This window comes from Zophobas morio, unplaced genomic scaffold (genome assembly GCF_036711695.1).
Source record: "Zophobas morio isolate AGI-343-1 ecotype UQ-CSIRO unplaced genomic scaffold, CSIRO_AGI_Zmor_V1 ptg000002l, whole genome shotgun sequence".
NCBI lineage: Eukaryota > Metazoa > Arthropoda > Insecta > Coleoptera > Tenebrionidae > Zophobas > Zophobas morio.
Genome location: NW_026972107.1, coordinates 22,305,513 through 22,327,610, shown reverse-complemented (window position 1 = coordinate 22,327,610; position 22,098 = coordinate 22,305,513). Strand labels below are relative to the sequence as shown.

Sequence of the window (22,098 nt, the reverse complement as noted above, 5' to 3'; positions counted from 1 at the left end):
AGATTGTACCCCACGGACTGAAAAATGGTTCTCGATTTTTTGTTTTTTATTATTTCTACATACATACTTATGTTTTAACCATGTGAAATAAAGAATTTGTAAATATTAAGGTGCCAGTGAATTTTATTCACCGCCGTGAAAATTAAATATAGGTATACATTTTAGTAATACAAACACAATAAATTATAAGATATGCAAAAAATACATACACCGATGAAGTTTATGTGAGTATTTAGTTTTCATTAGAATTTTAAGAATAGCAACAATGATATAACTTTTTAATGTTTGTTATTAAAAGAGAATATCGTAAAGTATTTAATCTTTACAATACAAACAGAAAATTAAAAACTTCTTGGTTTGGAATTATTTCTGTAATTTTATGAATTAAAAAAGTTTTTATTCTATGCTTATTCAGTTAAGCATCCGTCTCTCAATTATTAACTTGGAATTATTTATTTGCATTCCACATTCTTCTAGCATCTTCACTTTGTAACACTAATATAATCATTGGATACTCGATAGTCCGTCGGATACGAATTAATTTTGTAAACAACAAACAGCTTATGCGAATCCAAAATTATACAAAATAAGTCTTATTGAAGTTATGAGAATATAATTTATCGTACTAAAAATATTTTTTGATGTCACTTGTTACATTTGAGAGTGACATAAACTTTTGTTGTGTTAAAAACTAACAAATACCATATAAACATGCCATTTATTCATATTTTTGTCAGCTGACATTTTAGAATCTTTCTATAGATATGTGGAACTTATCCACATAAATGTTTAAACTTCATATAAAATAATTAGCGGAATGTTTTTCTTATTGTCTCTCCTTAATCGTGGAAATAAGCGACACTCATTAAAATTATTCCCAACTGTCATTATCTCAATTTTAACGTTTGGGTTTGCCCATACGACATAGGAAATTTTTGTTAAAGAAAACGTCGTTGCGCACGGTAATTATTGTCAATTTTAATAACAGATAACAAGCACACATTATGCAAAAAAGGCGCATTTTTTTTATTTTGTGTTTAATTGTGAGCACGACGTGTGAACGACCATAAACTAATCTCCAAAGCTTTTAATGTATGTGTAACGTTGGTATTACATCGACATTATAGTAAATGAAAACTATAAATTATATACATATAGTAAGTCCTACCATATAATTAAAATAAAAAAATAAATAATATTTGCTAGTTTATTTGAAAGGTGTTGCCGCTTAAAATTTGATCCGAAGTAGTCGCGTGAGCTTGTTTTAATTAAAAGTTCGTAAACCTTTCTCTTTTGCATATTCTAAATAGAATATCACTCGGTAAAATTTATGAATAAAGGTCGTTTTGTATAAACTAATTGGTTAATAGCAATCCTCAACGCAAGCCAAAAAAAAAGTCTGTTTCAGCGGTTAGTTTCTTTGTTGTGTGTTGCATGATGCGAGGTTAAATATGATCAGAAAGAATCGCCCAACACGCATAAATCAAAGACGGTATGCAAAACATAAATATTTTAATTTGTGGGGAGGCGTAACGTGTGTGTTATAACACGTCTGAAAAGAAATATTGTTCAGGTTTGTAATGTGGCAAACAGAAACCGAAGAAGATTCAAATATAATTCTACTGTTGCCTAATTAGATTATAATTGGTGATACGCTACAAGAAATTACTTTCAAATTTTTCACGTGCTCTCTCTAAACGTCGTTTCCTTTTTCAGAAATCGCAAATTCTCCGGTGACACCGTCGGGGGACAAACAGTACGGTAAGCACTCCATCTATTCAAATACTCACTCCTAAAAAACACCATAAAACTTTCTAAATTTAGTACCGTTAGAAAAATCGCAGAATTTCAAAGGGCTCGCCGAAAATTTGCGATCGTTTATTACGAGCAATAAATCTCAATTCGCTTTCCCTATTTGTAAAGCCGTAAGTTTTTTACCCTTGTGACTAAATATTCAGCTTCTAAAAATGTCATAACCTTGGGGGGTAGGTAGTTTATTGAAAGGGATCGAGTGTTCAAGAAACCCCGATGTCTTTCCAGGGGCTGCAACAGGTTTAAATGTTCTTTTCATAACACATATACATATCCGCGGGGAGAAATCCCTCAAATCGTCTTAAGGGATTCACAACAACCTCGATCTCGTCGAATCTGCCATCACGTTTTAATTTCGGCTCTGAATATTCATGCCTGTTTAAAAGCTTTTATATTTAAATTTAAAATGATTTATTAGAAGAGCCAATTTGCATAATCAAAATTAAGTATTTAACTAGTTAATTTGGAAACTTCCTCGCTGGAGCGGCTCGGGTCAGGGGAAGTGCGTGTAATTTGAAATTAACATAGAAAAGCAAATAAGTGAAGTGGTTTAACACCATAAGATTTTTAATTTAGACGTAACGTTGTTTCTTCATTTGACTAATATAGAAGTTTTTCCCTCACAGAACCACATTCAAGTTACCCCTGAAAAAATTTTTCTTTTCTCTATATTGGTTAATGTAGGAACGGCAAAAAAACAACAAAAACTTTTTTAACGTGTTTATAATGATCATCAGTATTAAATATTAAACTTAAAGTTGTTCATATTTCGTATTTTATTATTATAGTGTAACTTTGATTATATTTCATTGCAATTACATATTCTTTAAAGCAGATCAATTAGATCTGATCAGTGCTTACGTTGTAACCTGTATTAGATCCGTCAATTTTCTTCGAATTTCATGTCCACATCGGTCTTTCTATGTCTGAGTCCTCTATTTTTATACATGTTCCATAAACAACCATTTTGTCTTTTCACTGCAAAAAGGCCATATAAAAAATACCGCGCTCTTTTGAAAAACTAGACTATTGTGTTGATAATAAAATTTTCTTGTAACCTTTTTTTATCCTTTTGACAAAGAAAAAACTATTAGGATAAAACCTAATAAATCAGTCAGGGCCAGAACTAGAAGGGAAATAAAGTGGGTAAAGTGTGCTCTAAAATTTATTGTCTACTCTGAAAATTATTTGCAATGAACATCAAGTAACAAAAATAACAAGAAAGTGATCAACGAAATACTGTAATACTTAAAGTATAAAATCGATTATCCTGTCAAAAATTTTGTTTGTTTTGGCCAACTTTTAACTTTAAAAGAAAAATTAGCATGTTCAAACCCAAAAAAAAAACTATTTTAATAAGAATGGAGACATTAAAAGTGACGATAAAACATTAAACCAGATTTAGAAGACAAGATTTACCAAATACAACTCTTTGTAAACACATTATCAACTTTTAATAAACGTAAACAAAGTAATAGTTTCAATTTAATGACAATTTTATAGAATCAGAACTAAAAAAAACTATTTTCCTGTTCCAGAGAAAATCGATCAAATGCAATCTACTTCATTTATTTTTTAAGAGCTTTATTGATAGATAAACAATATGTAAATATGATTACATACAATTTTGTTAAAGTTCTGTTTAAAATTTTATTGATATAATACTATTTATTAAGTATATTTATTTTATTTGTTCATTACCTGACTTGTTTTGACAGATACTGTACTTGTTTGAGCTACTGTTTTATTTAAATATATTCACATTTCTATGCAATTTTAGTGATTTTGTTTTTCTTTTTTGACGAGTGCATACATTATAATAGTATTTCTTACGCACAATAAACGTTTTTATTATTGTTGTTAATATTCAAGTTTCTTAACATTTTTTTAAGATAACCCGTATTTGTTAAAACTAATATAGAACTAAATTAATCAACCACGGGTAAAGGATAACATTTATTTAATTTTTTAAACAATGACACCACTAACTTTCTGGAGGAGAAGAATGTTAATCCGTTTATGTAGGTTTTATAACAAATTGCAAAATTTCATTAAACCAATTTTATTCTTTTTTATAAAAAGTTGCTTACGCAATGTTAAAATAATATATAAATGTGCAACCAAACTAGAATGTAGACTTGAAATGAGATTTACTTAACCAAATTTTGAGATCGCTGAAGTACCTAATTATTTGACGAAAGTACGTAGGCCAATTTTGGTTCTGATTTTACTGTCAACGTGATAATATGAAAGTAATTTGTGTAATCGGTTCCGTAAAGAGAGACTACAGACAGACAGACAGACAAAAGGGGAGATCAACGTTTTCATTTTCTACAAATTATAAAACCTAATTGTCAAAATGACCTTTTCCCAATATTTCTGTTAGATTATGCTTACGTAAATTTTTAAGTGTAAAAAATTTCTAAACGGAATTCAAATAATTCTAAAATTTTGTTAAAATAACCAGTGTATTTCCCTTTATTTTTTACTGAAGAATATGAATAAGTAAAAATACAAGGGATTTCATTTTAACTGATTCATTGGAACCACCTGCACCTATTTCCAAGACAGCAGTTACACCAGGGCCGGCTCAACACGGTAAGCGAAAGATGCGCCGCATCGGGGCGCCCGCGACAAGGGGCGCCGGGCGGTGGGCGCCGCCTATGCTTTTATATTAACTCTTTAAAAATAAATTAAAATTAGATTTGCATTGAATCATTACGTACAAAATATTATAGCAGGAACAGCCCAAGGCGCCTATCGAAAACTTTTCAGAAAAAGCTACATTTTAGGAGTCCACTATAGGGAGTGGTTCACGTAATAAGAAGTCAATTCCTGGCACTTTCTGACTGAAATAATTGAAAAAGAGTCCGCCTTTGGGTTGGGTCATTGGACCTTTAGATCAATACCGACAAAAAATACCAGATTTATGATTGCATTACCTGGGTAACAATTTGACGAGACAGCGGTATGACCAAAAGCAGATGTTTTTCCTAACATTTGTCACGTTTGTTTTTACCATAAAACTCCATGTCTCCTCCGTGATGTCGACATATACTTAAAAAATGTATTTTCCAAGTCTAGTCGGTTGGTTGTGGTGGTTGTTCGACAGTTTTGTTATATCTGTTTTTCACTGTTTGTTCCTCTTTCTAGCTGAATTTGGTTCTGTGTATCATTCGGTCTTTGTCATCATTAATTTTAAATTTAAATTTCGAATAACATTGAGGTAAGTTTAAATTAAAAATAACTTTGAAATGGTATCAATTTTACAATATTAAAAATTGAAAAATTTTTGTAATATAAATATTTTTCATCCCGTTCACTCCCCCTTCCCCAGTGAATCAGTCTAACTTAAAACCCCACGGGATTCCTACACAAATGTTCATCCCATATTTTGTCCCGGTAGAGGCGGAATTTCCAAAAAACCTTTCTTGATGGATGCTTATGACACAAAAGGAACCTACTGTCCAAATTTCATGTTTGTAGCTTCAGTAGTTTAGGCTTTGCGTTGATGAATCAGTCAGTCTGTCAGTCAGGACAAACACTTTGCTATATATATATTAAGATTGATTCATCATAATTTTATGTATGTTTGTTAATAAAAAGTATCTCTCTATAAAAATATGTGATTACAAAATTTTATTGTTTTTTTTTTACAAAAATTTTTTAGAGGGCGTTGAACAGTAACTTGCATCGGGGCGCCTGGTCCCTTAGAGCCGGCCCTGAGTTACACTATATTATACAAATCACGAAAAATGTTCACTATTTCTCAATAATTTGAACTAGAACTTGAGGTTTTACCAAAATACAATCTTTCTTTTTTTAACGAAACTGTTCGATTTTGTACTGTAAAAATTAAAGTAATAATCCGACAAATCCCCCTTCATTATAAAATTTAATTTTGCGATTTTCGTTTCGTGGTAACCTTTATAAAGTAAAAACCAGTAACGTAATTAAGACCTACGCCGCGGGAGCAGAAATTCCGAGGTGGCACAAATATATTTCAAGCAGATATCGAGCTGGAAAAATTTAGATATTCTCAATTTCTCAGTATATGCTTACCTTCGACTATGTTTATCCCTCGAAAGAGTTCAAAAATTAACAGAAGAAAATGAAATTTGATCGTTTTTTTCCTCAACACAGAACAGGACTGATTAATTAGTTGACCACAGTCAATTGTTTTCATAAAAACACTCATAAAACATTTATTTATTCGGTAAAACTGTAAAATGAGGGACAAATTTTGATTAACGATTTACCATGCTTCGAATAACCTTAAAATATTTGCAAGATTTCACAGCATTTGGTTTTTGCAGTTTCAAAGTTAAATTGTAAAATATTGTTATAGTTTTGGAAATTTCATTGTACCCTATAAAATTTTATTGACAATAACGAGACGGACAGTAGTAAGAAATATTTATGGCTCACACCAGTGCATCCGAATTTGTCGGAGAACATTTAGCAGGTAGTTGTACTCATAAAATAATGGTCATTTTCGTTCATGAGTAACGATGGTCCCTGCCCGTACCTGGTTTTTCTGCTTTAAAACATCCGGGGATTACCGGCACGTGACAACTTTAAGTTGTCTATAAATATCTCTTGTTATTGTACTGCTGTTCGCCTCGTTATTGCCAATAAAATTTTACAGGGCAGAAAGAAATTTCCAAAACTATATGAATGTTGATTTTTTTCCCAAAAATCTGGATACTAAGGCTAAAAACTCAACATGGATTCATAAATATATGTAACAAAAGCAGAATCATGTTATTTGCCAAAATAAAAAAAAACATTTAGTCCGCAGAATTGTAAAATGACGTCAAAATTTTTGCGGAGACCATCAACGAAGAAAATTTCGATTAACGATTTATCATGGCTCCTATAACCTTAAAAGTGTACAAGATTTCAGAGCATTCGGTTTTGCAATTTTAATGTTTTAAATAGTAAAATAAAATTTTGAATTTTTTTCCAAAAATCTGGATGTATGGGATAAAACTAAACACGTATTCTTAAATTACACCTGTAGGAGTCTATAATTCTATAAAATTTAAGGAATTCGGCAAATTTATGAATTGAATGAATTTGGATTAACGATTTACCATGCTTAAATTAAATTTTCAGAGCATTCGCTTTTACAATTTCAAAAAATTGTAAAATGTATTGTTATACGATTTTAATTTTTTCCGACATATCTGGAAGCCTAGAGTAAAAACTCAACACGGATTCATAAACCACACGTGCATGAGTGTCCTATTTTATACAATTTAAATAAAATTTACTGATGTAAATTTTGGAGATCACGTCATCCTCTTGTTGGTGGGGATGGTTATCCAAATTTTAGTTTAGTTTAGTTTTACCATCTACACGATATTCCTAATACACATACAAAATTTGACAACAATAGCATCAGTAAAATCCTATGTCTAAAAAAATCCGCACAGACGGCAAACAGACAGACAGACAGACGGAAACGGGAGACCTATTTTTCCGTATTGTAAGTATGTACCATGAAACGTCGGGAAAAAAATGGTGGTAGTTGTCGTCAATTACAATACTTTATTAGCTTACGCTAAAAACATGAAGAGTAAACATACATACTACGAAATCTGTGTCAGTTTATATAATTTGTTCACTATAAATACTATTTGAAAACTTGTTTTCAATAATGCTTGCAACTCTATTCTTAAATAACTGATTATGGTTAGATCATTTCAGTTGTTTTATCTGTTACTGAAATCTTCTTATAAATGCTATGGTGCCTAATTTATTTCCTTTCGCTGGTAATACCTTTGGAATAATTTGATTACTTTAATTAATAGGAGTATTTTGTCCGTACTTCTCAAATGGAACAGCGTGCACAGATAAAGATAATTAGGTGGAGCACACAAATGATGTGTTCCATAAAATGTATCAACACAATTTCTCCGTAAGCTACATCAAGCCTGTAATATTCCATCAATTTACTATGCTTCCTCTCCAAATCAGTAAACAATATTTTTATTTAAATCTCAATCAGTGGTGAACAAATAAGGTCATAAATCAAACACAAAAGCTGCAAATTTTTCAATTTCTCTTCCATTCTGACTGACTGCATTGTCTGGTTTCCACGAACGCGCCCCGGTTTTAAAAACGTAAAGAAACGTACAAATTTTAAGCATCACCATTAAAGAAATTCACTTTTACCACGTATGTTCACATTTTATTATTTGATTGGTCCAAACTACACGCACTTCCCCTGCAGCCACTAGTTTGTTTCATTGTATTCGACCAAGACGTTTCTGAGAAATTAATTTCGGCTCGTAAAAAACTTCCTTGATTTCGCATGCGATACCCACCCCATAACCACCTTTTCGCTTCTTTACCTGGCCTTAACTAATGAGAAAAATCTTGGAAGACGTCTACCTGGGTCCGAAAAATGGCGCCAAACTATTCCGAAGCACCATGTGTTCTATGATTGTAATCAATTTGCACCGACTTTATTAACTGTTAATGGAGGCATAATAACGTTTTCCTTCCGGTTAGCGCAGCAATCATCATTATTCAAGGAATTTGCGTATTGTGAGAAGGCGAGCAAATGCGCACTAATTGCACGCCATATCCATCGCGATGATGAATTGCTCGGTGTGCGCAAAATTAAAGAAAAATATTGTTTACTTTCGGTTAAGACGAGACAATTTTTTCGGCCGCGTTCTGGTGGCTTTGTATTTTTTATCACCCATCTTCCAGCATAATAACACGACCTCGGCTCAGTCAGCTGCCTTGCTATATGACTTAATGCATTTTAAAATATGTCGGGTTTCGCAGGTAAAACTCTGTAAATTAACGGACAGCGTGTATCCTGTAAAAAGTCGCTTTCTTAAACACATTTCGCTACCACATTACGACGTAATTTGCTTATTAATACAATTACTATGAAAGGGCCCGCCGAATAATTGGCGGGGATTCTTAATACCATAGTCATTAGCATCAGGAAAAAATCCTAATGCTCTCTCACCGAACGCAATCTTAACACTAAAAGCCATTGTGAAAATACTCGAAAGATAAGAGTCAATTACGGCAGCAATAGCCACAATATAAATATGCATGCAGGTCGCGATGTGTATCAGCGAGCAATGCCAAAAATTTTAATTCGGATTAAAACAAAGACTTTTATTACGGTATAGCAGACATCACATGCTAATTTGTCCCTGCTTTATCCGCAAATTTGTCCGAATGATTTAGAACAGGGACGCACTCGTAATTTTTCCACCTGAGCACACGAATTTACGGTTAGCAGGAACCGAAATCAGATAACTGTACCCTAAAATATACTCTCAATTTAAATTACTAAGCATATGCTCACAATCGGGCCTTTAATATTTATAATAATTTTAATGACAGGGACCCTCGTTAAAATTCAAGATCATTAAATTTAAAACGATTAATTAATAAGGAAACGTATGATTTTACATTGTTTCGTGTCTTCTAAATCAACAGCGAAACCTATCCATTATTCAAGCATTCATTAATTTGCTCGCATGACATTACCTACTCCGTTTGGTCTCAAAGAATAAGTTTTGGCTTTTTGCACAGATTCCAAATTCGCCGTGGGTGGTTAAACCGTTATTGGAAAGAGAAATTAATTATCTAAATGCATTGAAAAAGGGTACAAAGACGTTAGCAGTGACAGGGGACGAGTTTGTATTTGAACTTCAGTGCGCAGAACTGACAAAGATATAGCGGAAAGCTGAAACTGTGTCAAAGTAATAATTATTACACCGCCTACCAATTGGTCGATGTTGCAGAATGACTTGTCTAGACAAAGTAAATTCACAGATGACTATAAATTAAGTTATGAAACCATCGCACGATAGAATGGAGAATAATAAGTTTTGACAGGGTGAGCTTTACAACTTAATATCTGATAAAACAAAATCGGCAATAAAGGTTTTTCAACAGTTAGCTTGTCTGGACAAATTTCGTGTCTTTAACTTAATAATCTCGAAAAAATAAGACAACTCACAAGTAAAATTCAAACAGAATAATTAACTATAAACAATGGAAGTTACATTTATCAATTACAAATAAGTAGTATTTTGGGATTTACTTAATTGTATTGTCGTTTTTATAGATTGACGATGGTTAATAACATTCTTGGTTAGTAGACTTTATTGTAATAAAAAGCCAAATTAAAATTTGTCTCTTACTATTTTTGTAAATATTATTTCTCCCCAAACCTGCAGCAGACCCTAGAATAGTGTGTATCTCAAATAAACCAAACTTTTTATCTAAAAAAGTAATTCATGCGATAATGTAATTGATTTGTGAAAAAATATATAATAAGTCATAACGCTGTTTTTTTTTGATACAACACATTTTTCACATTTACAGAATGTTACAATTACAAGTGCAATAAATATACCTAAAAATATAATAGACGCATAAAAAACTACATATATGTATATGTAAATATTAAATAAAGCATCTTTTTACTTCCAGAACGTAAACTCAGTACGAAACAATAAGTCACCCGTTTTCGTCTGTCTATCTGTCTGTCTGTCTGTCTGTATGTCTGCCGTGTGCCCGGCTTTTTATTAACCAAATAATCTCCGAAACTACTGAACCAATTGTCAAATTTTATTTGTGTATTATGAATATCCTGTATAAGAACTGGGATTTCACCCCACATTTTTTTTTTTTTCATTTATTAAAGCTATCTTTACATGTTTTTACATCTATGTTAAGGTACTGCATTATTTTTTAAGCAAACAGTCACGAATTTTGACGTTGAAGTTTTTTTTCACTTCTTTTTTATAAGATAAAGCACCTTATAATAAATTGAAAAAGAAAATGTGGAGTGAAACGTACTATTTATTTTAGTTGCCCCTTTTTGTTGGTATTGTATATCTTTAATTTTATAGGATTGTATATTCCTGCACGTGTAATTCATGAATCCGTGTCGAGTTTTCACCCTAGACATCGAAATGTTCGGGAAAAAAAATCAAAATTCTATAACCTTTTACAATTTAACTTTGAAATTGTAAAAACCGAATACTGTAAAATCCGGTCTAGGACAATTCGGCGCGGCCGACTTGGCGCGGCCAACTTCGCGCGGCCGACTTGGCGCGAGACATTTTGGCGCAAAGCCAACTTGGCGTGGACCATCTTGGCGCGAATGAACTCGCACCAAGAAAAATTGATATAATTATACAAAAATTGTACCCATTGTTAGCATAACCTAATTTTTATGGTCTCCAATGCGTGGAGGGGTAATGTCGACTTTTTAATGGACACACGGGCGCTTCGCGCCCTGCACCCCATTATAAACATACTCCTAAACGTGGAACTTCTTGCTCCGTGGATCATTTAGTTATTGGAATTTGTGCGAATGAAACTGTGTATTTGGTTGCCTACACTTAGCATAAATAACAGGGTGCAAACCACGATACAAAAAATAAATATTTTTTATATTATATACCGACGTAGTCGCGCCAAGATGGCTCGCGCCAAGATTGCTTGCGCCAAAGTGTCCCTGCGCCAAGTTGGCCCTGCGCCAAAATGGCTCGCGCCAAGTCGGCCACGCCAAGTTGGCCGCGCCAAGTCGGCCGCGCCAAATAATCCCATTCCGTGTAAAATCATGCACATATTTTATGATTATTTGAAACATGGTAAACCGTTAATCAAAATTTATCCCTCATCTTATATTTTTGCCAAATTTCTTCAAATTTGTTAGTGTTTTTGGGAAAAAACTGAGTAGTAATTAATCAATTAGTCTTTTCTTCTGAATTGAGGACACAAAATCAACCAAATTTCGTTGTCTTTCCGCTGATCTGAAAGTACTAATAGTCGAATTCGGTCGAAGTATAAACATATACTGAGAAATTGAGAATGTCACCGTTTTTTCCTGTTGGTTATGTGCTTTAAATATATTTCACGTTTAAAGACACAGGGGCTGTGGGAATGTTAATTATGCCACTTTATAGAGGTCAACATAGGTAGCACAAAACGAAAATCACAAAATTTAATTTTATATTCTTTTAAACAAGGGGAATTTATCGGACTATACTTCAAGGGCGGGGGAAGTTCTGTCAAAATTACCTTCCACAATTGTTTTACTAGCTTTGTTTTTCTTGGTAGCGTTATCAAAATTTCAAAAACAACATCATTTTTTCAAAACGCCAATGTCGCAGGCAAAACTGAAAATAATAGCAATAGTAAACCCAAACAACATCTGTGTACAATACCATAGGGCCCCATTTTGTAAATTTCCCGGTGGACCTCTATGTCCTCAATCCGATACTGATCTCAGACATCCAGCATCCGGATTAAAAAAAAGCAATATACCTATAAAATGTATAAAATATTATGAGTTTATACTGTGTATATCAATATACAGATACACATAATTGCTTGTACAGGGTGACTAAAAAAATTAATGAATCAATTTATATTAATGATTAAGTCAAGAATGGTTCAGTTCATTGTACTGTTACTGTTATTATTAGTAACACGTTACATCCGCACCTATCCAAATTGATATAATTTATATAGTTCTGCTAAAAAGTTGATGAACTGATGAAATTTTATTACCCAAAACTCACTTGAAATATATGTATAGCATGCTTCTTTATCTGAGGTTTAACAATCCACATATAGGTTTATTTTAATTTATAGGGGTTTTCATAAAAAAATAAAGTCCACAAAATAAAATTTTATAATTTTACTAAGATTTTTGTTATTGTACTTCAAAGGCGAGGGAGGTTCACTTTAGACCAATTGTCCAACTCAAATTTGGTATATCTCATCAAATCTTGGCATATTCTACAGTCTGTGTGGTAAACAGTTTAGAATTGATAGAAGTGATAATGAAAAATTTTGTTCTCCCATGTGTTACAAAATAATTTTTGGTGCAATAAAAAAGGTCAATAAATAATTATTCAATAATGTTAATACGATTTTTGGTGTTAACTTATAATTTGACTTATAATTTGTTCTGGACTCAACGGCTTCTTGAGCGATTAAAATCTAAAAAATTTGAAGTATCTGAGGTGCTCCTCAACAATTTTTACAAAAACTAAGTATGAAATATACTCTACATTGAAATTATATTTTAGCTGCTGAGTCCAGTAGAATGAATAACTTTCATGCCGTGTTTTATATAATTATTTTTCACCAACCACACAAATACTTTAAATATATTTTTTTTAATTCTCATCAACATCAAAAATTTTGTTGTTACTTGTGACAGTATAGTCAATTGTGTTAGAATGAGGAAACATCTAATTTGTGTATCGATGGACGTAAACACGGTAATAATTTTCGAACTAATAAATAACGATTGAGTTTTGAATTTTTGTAATCATTAATGATGAATTGTGATATAAAATAAATTCAGCATGTTTGAAGAAGAAGATGTGAAAAGGCCTATGGTAAAATATTTACAGTACTAGTACGGTAATAGTCAACTTTTTTCACACAAAATAAGCGTGAAAGAGTGCCTTTCTTGACTGTTTCAGGAAAATGTTATTTACAAGAAAATATACCCAAGAAATTATCTTTAAAGTACGATTCATTTGCTTTTTCTTTATTTGGTATTTATTTTTAGTTTTTTCATTTTAGGATTCGTGGTTTTACATAGCTGTACATTTTAAATTACCTGTTCAAATACGATGCATAGGTGCACAAAATCTGATTTTATATTATTGTTACTTCAACAAAGCTCTTTGGCCAACAGCAAATATAATATTGTTATCTCCTATTGGATGGTAGCATCGTAGTTATTTTTCTTTGGTCTGTATCACGTGAAGATTCTTCGGTTTTTATAAATCTCATCGCTTTTGTATCATCAAGAATAACCATAAAACTGAGATGTGTGGCTTTGCTTTCTTTTGCAGTACGTTTGCTGTTGTATTCACAAGTAAGTGACACTGACACTATTTGAGAAATATCCAATGAATAATATTAATGTTATTTTTATTGTTTGTTACAGTCATGCATATTTTAACGCAGTTTTCTAGGAAATAGAAAGTTCCAACATTTTTTACCATTTTTCAAGAACTTTAAACGATTTTACAACTATCGCTTTTTGTGTGCTGTTGTTTCGATAGTAACCTAAATAGCAGGTACAAACATTTCGTCTAAAAATTTTCAAAAAACTCTTTAAAACTAGATTTTTTTGTATATACACTAGGTATATTGAAGAAGACTTATTTTATGTTAAAAGGAAGGTATTAGTAATAATAATAATAATAATAGATCATTAAGTCTTACTTGAGGTTTCTTTATATTGAACTAATATTTGAATTCTGAGGTTAAAAACCTTTTCAATTTTATTAACAATAATACAAACCTTAAAAATTCTGGTTTACAAATGCGGTATTATTTATTTGCCTAACCTATTACACCAGGTGGCAATTTATCGCAAATGACGTCAGTATTTTATACGCAATTTTCCTTTATGCACGAATCACTTGATTTATTCTTATTCTATAACCAGGTTTGTCGTAAAGAGCTGCGTCAATTTACAATGCTTTTGGAGAATAATCGCAATTATAACAATCAATTAAGCGGCCACTGCCGATAAATGACCTGAATAAAAGTAAAGGTTAAAATAAAAACATGAATGAATGAATAATATTCAAGCTTTGTTTGCTTAACGATCGTGGGAAATCTAGTGCTGAATAAAATCTTTTCTTGTAATTACCATTTGTAAATTATAGCAAAAACTAGCTGGCCGTAATTTCCATAAACAATTCCGTAAATTACGATCGTTTTTTCGTACGGCGACTGGCGTTACCGACAGTGTTGCGCCAACGCTTTTTCAGCTTTTCAGGTCCTGAAACGCAGTGGAAGCTAAAACGGAAACAATTAGCGACCACACGAATTAAAATAGTTTTATTGATCGCTAACGGTTTGATTATTATTATTATAAAAGCTTGATGAATCTCCGGTGTGGATAATGGTTGAGCACTTAAACTTGGATCGCATGGTTTAATTAATCACCAATAAAACGCCGAGCAAAAAAATTATTTGCTTAAGAAACAAAGTGAGAGCAACGGGTTAACTGTCAAAAAAAACCTTTAGTGGTAAAATTAGTAGTCTGCGGTCACGGTTTAGAGGCCGCAGTCAAATTTGTTAAACCAGCGTAACATTATCTAGCTTTATACAAACATAAACAAAATTATTAAATTAAAATGTTATGGTGGTAGGTGTTACGGCATGATTGTCACATCTTGCAGCATTAAAATCAAATTAGCTTAATTTCCGAGTAAAGTTTTCTTTTTGTTATTTTTACATTACATCAGGATACGCAAATTAACTTCATGAAGCAAATATCGTGCGATTTCCTATTGAAAAAAGAAGACGAGCGCACGAACTTTCACTCCTTGGATATAATCAGCGTACGCTTTTTATTTATTTACAAGCAGGATTGTGCAATGCCAAATGTTTTCTGCATGTTTGCTAACAAATTAACCAGTTAAGTCGATTTTACTGCAACATCAGTTACAGGTAGTTACACATCTTTGTTTTACTAATTGTTTTCTCGTTATACTAAACGCTCAAGTAGATTTCCAGTTAAGTACTGCGCGTTGCTGAAAGTGGGAACTTTTTTCGAATATTATGATCAATTATGACGACACATCATTGCAAATTTTTTTGGAAGGATATTTTCTTTTCCATATTTATATTTTGCTCAAAATAGAAAGTAACATTGACCCATCCAGATCTACTGGAGATAATATTACCATAATCAATAAAAGAAATTGCAAAATTTAAATACCAGACGACTTATTATTATTTACAGCTAATTTTAAGTCAATGTGATGTATTTTTTAACGTTAATGTAATTTACTTTGCGTTATGTAACGCTGTGAGCACCACTCACGGGTGGCCGAAAAAGTTCCATTTAGTTAAAATTCTCTAATAAATTTGAATAGTATTTGCACACAATACGATCTAATTTTATGGCTAGAGATCCTAGAATTAAATAAAAAGTGGTCGTAAAATCTTTCTATTGGATGAATCAATGAGTTTTGCTTATAAGCATTCACAATGCCAGAAAATGCGTTTTTACAGAGCCGGGATAAGACGCGGCAAAAACATTTTAAAGACATATGATCCACAAGATTTTAGGAACCCATATTTATTTAAATTTGTTTAAAAACATAAACAGTTATTAAATTATTTTAATAACAATGACTATAGATATTAATTTTTTTTTTTTGTTATATTGATTTGATTTTGAAATTAAAAATTAAGACACTGAGATAGAAGAAAAATTTTGACATCAAAATTAACATAATTAATGTCAAAAATTTATTAGGTATTTTTCTTCCTTAAACTATATGTACTGAAGATAGATTATATGACATTAAAGTTTATGCTGTTGTACCATCCGCCAAAAATAAGAAAATCTATAGTTTAGTGACACTTTTGAAGACCTATTAATTCAAAAGTATAGTTATTTGCGACCGTCTGCCGTTTGCCCAAAATGGTCAAAATCAGACGAAGGCCCATAATGAATTTGATTCTTTAACAAAAATATATTATTAATCATATATAAATATATGGCGCTGAAAGAAAATTATTATTAATATTAGGTCTTAAAAAGAACTAGTTGGTGATCTAAAATTTTTAAAAACATCTGTAATGTCGGAAAACAATGTGTCTGTTGCTAGGATTCTTGTTAAAACTTTTGAATCAACTTTTTTTAAAAAACAGCAATAATTTTGAACAACAGATTCTACAGTAAAAATTCGCATTGCGGAAATGATCCATTGTGGTTTTTCTATTAGTTTTCAGACCAATCCGTGAAACCAGAACTATTTCAATTTCCCCCTTTCACCCAACCACTTTAGACAACCCTAAAATAATTACATTTTTTATAATTCTACTAACGCAAGGTGTCCAAGCAAAATCAATCAAATTTTCGTGATTTCGCGCAATTTTAACTTAAAACCCCTTTTTCAAGGCATCTGCGTTTTTTTTTGTGAATACGTAACATGCACGTGACGTTAATTTACTTCTGCCATCATCCACTTAACATTTTCTCTAATGATGTATGTGCCCATGCCAATGCGAATCAACAGGTGGTGTTTTTTTGTATTTAATTTTAACATGGGCTTTAACTGCGATGTCGGTCAACAGAGATCGTCTTTCAAAAATAGATATTAATAATAATTTCTGTCATCAGGAATAATTATTTTAATAAAAAAAAACCCTTTTAAATAAAATTAGTGTTTACAAAACGAAAATATTCTGACAAATTAAGAATATGTACGTCATAATTTATGTCGGTTTATTATATTTCTAGATCTGAGGAAGTTACACTGTATGCCTCTGCCACTGGTGACAGGTTTTAATAATTTTCGCATTTGTTCAACAATTGTTGTCTTTTTGCACGATAACACTATAAAGTTTATTACCCTACAATACCGAAAAGACAAAAATTGTTGCCGCGTTTCGCCAACCACATTGCATTATTTAGACAAATTGAAACTGTCAATTAACGTTGTAATGTTGACATTTATTACATCGAGAGAGCTTTAAAAAACACGACCAAGATTGTCACGGATTTTTAGTAAAATTTGTCTTTGATAGAATTTTCGATTTATCAGATTACCGTCAGTTTGAAAGTTTGAATTGAAAATCCAACCATGTTGAGTTTTATTTTAGTTAATTTAATTTTAAAATATATTTATTTGTAAAAATATTCTGTTACTTCAAAAAATCTCGACTTTTATTGAATCCCTACTTAAATGTTTTAAGCGGGTCTACTGTATATTTCGGAAACTTTCACTGTAAACAAGAAACAGTCACGTAGTATGCTTATCTGTATATTAATATATTATATTACAAAATTCAAAGTAATTAATCTTAATTGAACATCTTTAAAAAATTATAAATTATGGACTTTAAGCAAATGTTGGTTACTTATCAAATTATTCGCTCTTGCCATTTTTCTCAGTTATAATTATCGATATCAGTATGATTAATAAGCGCATGTAACTTTCATTTGAAAAGTAAATCCAATTATATTTATTAAGTATTTTGTTAATAATAACTTATTTAGCAAAACCATGATTTATAGTTTACTATTCTACTTACTATCAACAACATGGTAATCATTTTTCTAATACTCCACATAATTACGCTGTTCATATACACAGTTAGTCATAAAAAATTTCGTTAGTGTCCTCATTAAGAATTAATTACCAGATTTTTAGTTCCATCATTAGTGATGTTTCAGTCACGTTGCAAAGAATTTTCGGATTGTTACGCAACAGCAAGTACTCTTCTTTTTAACGCTTTCGTTATTCTAAAAATGTACAATTAGATGATTTGATGGTGACTTCATGCATTTATGGAATGCGAAATTCGCGGATCAAATCGCTGAAGTCTAAATTTGATGAGTAATGGTACGCAGGAACAGAGCCAAGAATGATGGAAAATGAGTATCAGAAAAAGCCACAAAAATTTAGCGGCGAAAATTTCAATATTAGATACCTATAATTAATATCACTATTAGAACTAAAATCTAATTTTGTAGGTGTCTACAGATTTTGTGATACAGCTTGCGTTAAATATTAAATACGGTGTTAAAACTTGAAGGTATGGTTAGTAGATTCGGCGTCCGATAAAGATTATTAATTTTCATTTTTTTAATCTTTTTGAATTAGCAACAGCATGTTTTTATATAATTGAAAACGATTTTATTCATTTATGACTAGAAGGATTATTGAAACGAATTCTGATGAATACAATATTGCATCGAATGTTGCAGCGAAGAGAATCTTCATGCAACTATACTCGTTGTAATTAATTGTAATTGTTACAGAAATACAATGAGTTATTCATGTACTTTTTCATTTTCACATTTCTTGGACATGTTTGAATAAACTGTTGGTGGGTAGCAAGATATATGTGCGATAAATCTAAATTACACAAAATTGTGATATTTAATTCCACCATATTTCTCTTCTGGTCATTCATATACTGGTAGAGTAGAAAGTACGCTTTTATACTTGTTTTAATAGTATGCATTAAGTGCTTGAGTTGTAATAAAATGAGTACTTTAAAAAAGTGTTATGTAAATTTATAATGAAGTCTGGTTAAATAATTCTCTGTACGTTGGAATGTATGGTCACTCTGCACAAGTAAATTACTACTTTCCTGTGACACGTCGGTATCTAAAGCGCTAGTGATAGAATTACCCTGTTGTCGGTACGAATCAATTAAAAAGACAACGAATTAATTCTTTCATGGCAGCAGCAGATTAAACCCGTAACTAATTCTACCCATAAGTTTCTAACCGAACAAGTCTCTATGTAATAGCTATGTAGTTAATATACAATAATATTTTTTTAATCGTAGCAGCAAGATATAATTACGATTCTTGAAATTACTCGACCCTAAAAGTGAATATCTTTTAATTGCAGTCTACTATTAAACGACCTTTAACGATTTAGAACATCAACAAATCAACGACTTGGTTGATGATCATCATCCTTCCTATCGGGGCGAAACTAGCGATCTTGTTGCAAGCACTTAACAGTAAAAACATGAACATTTTTGTCGTTGAATAATAATAACTCTGAGCACGGTGTGTTTTTGACGGTTTTTTTTTGAGGCATAAAAGATAATTTGATGTCGCAAAGCTCGCTCACGGATAGTTACCTTGGATAATATCCACCCGTGCTTCTTCCCGTCTGGTGCATACCAACGTGCCCGAGGCTGAATTTTAATTCTCATAAGGAAAGGGGTGTTACGAACAACACTAAACTACAGCTTATCGGTTTTGCTTTTGTACTTAATGAAGTGCGGCCTCAATTAACTGCACTAAAGAGCTTCGCTGATTAAAAAGTAGCATTTTGCATCTGAATTGAACGAGTTTTAAATGTATGAAAGGAAATCAATAACATCATTGCGTGTTCATATCCTTACCACATAATGATTTTTACAACTGATATTTTGATTACTTTGCAGGTAAAAGTCGATTACATAGGAAAACACAGAAAATAACTCAAATGGTGATAGAATTAAAAAGGTTCACTTTATTCCCAATCGGTTTAGAAATTCTGTTTGATTCATTTTTAATCTTTTTTAACTAATTGCGATACATGGATATCACTTTCAAGATTCAAGGAGTAGTTCTTAAGATACGACAAAAATAACTGCAAGAAATAATAAACTAAAAGTTTTAATTTTGTTTTATTTCGATGGTTTGACGGTGATAATCGGATAACATTAGACGAAACACAAAAAACGGACCATAAGAATCATGACACTTTCAGCATCTAATTTCAATATCTTTCTGAAACAATTGCCTTTTACTGAAGCATGAAGCATGAAGAAGAACAGTGAAATAAAAACACTAATGTCGGGACTTTTTGCCAAAATTGAAAAAAGAAAGTGTAGAAATAATGCAATGATCATATTTTGCAATACTAAAGACGATTTTTTTGCAACTGTTTTAAATAAATAAGGCAGCTGTTATAAAAAATGAAACATTTTGCTGAAAAATCTTCCAATATACTTAGCAGGAAGAACTATATAATATGTTCCAATTATTTTTAACTGAATTACTATTATTATAAAAACTGTTCACGAAAATAGATTATTTATACTTACAATCTTTTTTCTCTACAAAAACTAAAAATCAATACGTTATTAGACCCAAAACCAAATTTTTCTCATGTTCGTAGGAGAAAAAAGAACTTCAAAAGTGTGGAATGACCTAAAGAGAAGATTCGAAGAAACGTTGAAGATAAAACGTATGAATTTTCTGTTACGACTAACAAGTATTCATCAAAGCAATGTCGCAAGTAATGAAGATGCGTACATGACTAGAGTTCAGATTATCGTAATACACATAATTCTTATGGAAGAAAAGTAACCTGTGATAAATGGATTGGTGAAAACACACAGTCAACATTTAAAAAAATTAATCCCTTAAGTTAAAAAAATACCGGTATAACACCAGTCACAGTGTAAGGAAAAAAGTGGCCCTTAGGGGATCAAACCCACAGCGTTTGTGTTATTAGCACTATGTTTCACCAACTGAACTAATCGGCCATTGCTCTGATCTTAATGCGTAAGGTAAATATTAAATAATCAAGGCGCATTGATAAACCACAAGGACAGGAATATGTTATTTTGAAATGACATTATCAAATTGTTGCTAGGGACGATCAGACAAATTTTACTAAAGGTTTTATTGTCTGCGATGTTTAAAATATGTACATATCTATATTTTTTTTCAATAATCGATCTGGTAAATTCGGAAATTATCTGTCTAATAAATATCGACACAGACGATACACAGACAAACAGACAGACGGACGGACACTGGAGATCTCAGTTTTCATACTCTAGGGGTCCTGACACGTCGAGAAAACATAAAAGTGGTCATTTACCGAATGTATCCTACTACAACAATTCCTTCGTTAACGCTCGGGAGGTAAAATGGATTCTTTACAAGTTTATAAGTTGTAGTAACAAGTGAAAATATATACCACGAAGAAAATTTCAGAGAATAAAATGTTGAGTAACTTGTCGAAACAAGAAAAAATTAAATCAGAAAATATCTAGTAAATTAAATAAGGGAAAACACATATAGTAATAATAGTAATAAGCTGCATTTATTTCTAATAACGCAAAATTGAAACATAAGTTACAGTGATAAAACAAAAGTTCAACAATATTTTTACTACAATACAATTCTGTATTTAAAATAACTGCATGTGTTTCCAAGAGATGTTTTTCACCACTTAACACGTATTTAATTTGTATCTACAGGTCGGTAAAATTCAAGTAAAAGTTGTAAGACAGACAATAAAGTTAAAAAATTTACTGAAATAGTTCACCAAGTAAACGACTTCGTTTAGCCACGCGATGGCAGCACGATGTAATTGTTGCTCATGCAACGCTTACCATGTCACTTGATCATAATTTAGTGTTATAGTGATTTCTGCATAATAAGAGTGAAGTCCCGGGAACGCTTGATGTTGTGAAATCAACATTAACAATGGAAGTTAGTTATGAAATAAATACTATAAATATTTAATTCGAAAGCGAAAATGTTTTTAAAAAAAGTTTTTACATTCAGCATTATCGATGCAAAAATTTTTATCTAATTGAAATACTTTTATAATAATTGTGTAATTTCATAAACATGATTGCAGAAGATATATCATTTTTATTTACATATGTTACGTAAAAGTTATTCATCCATTTAAAGAACATATACAACGTATGGGAATAAAATCTAGGAAAATTGTCTACGATAAGGCTTAAGTTATATAAGTCAAA

General features: G+C 31.5%; 1 protein-coding gene across 1 annotated transcript in view; it reads left to right on the top strand.

Moving 5' to 3' along the window:
• The window catches only part of LOC135130644 (POU domain protein 2-like), a 91,302-nt gene that overhangs the window by 6,727 nt on the left and 62,477 nt on the right, over positions 1 to 22,098 (top strand). Inside the window, exon 2 of the mRNA XM_064058073.1 lies at positions 1,717 to 1,761. Within this exon, the coding sequence (XP_063914143.1) occupies positions 1,717 to 1,761 (45 nt within the window). The remainder of the gene's footprint in view (positions 1 to 1,716; positions 1,762 to 22,098) is intronic.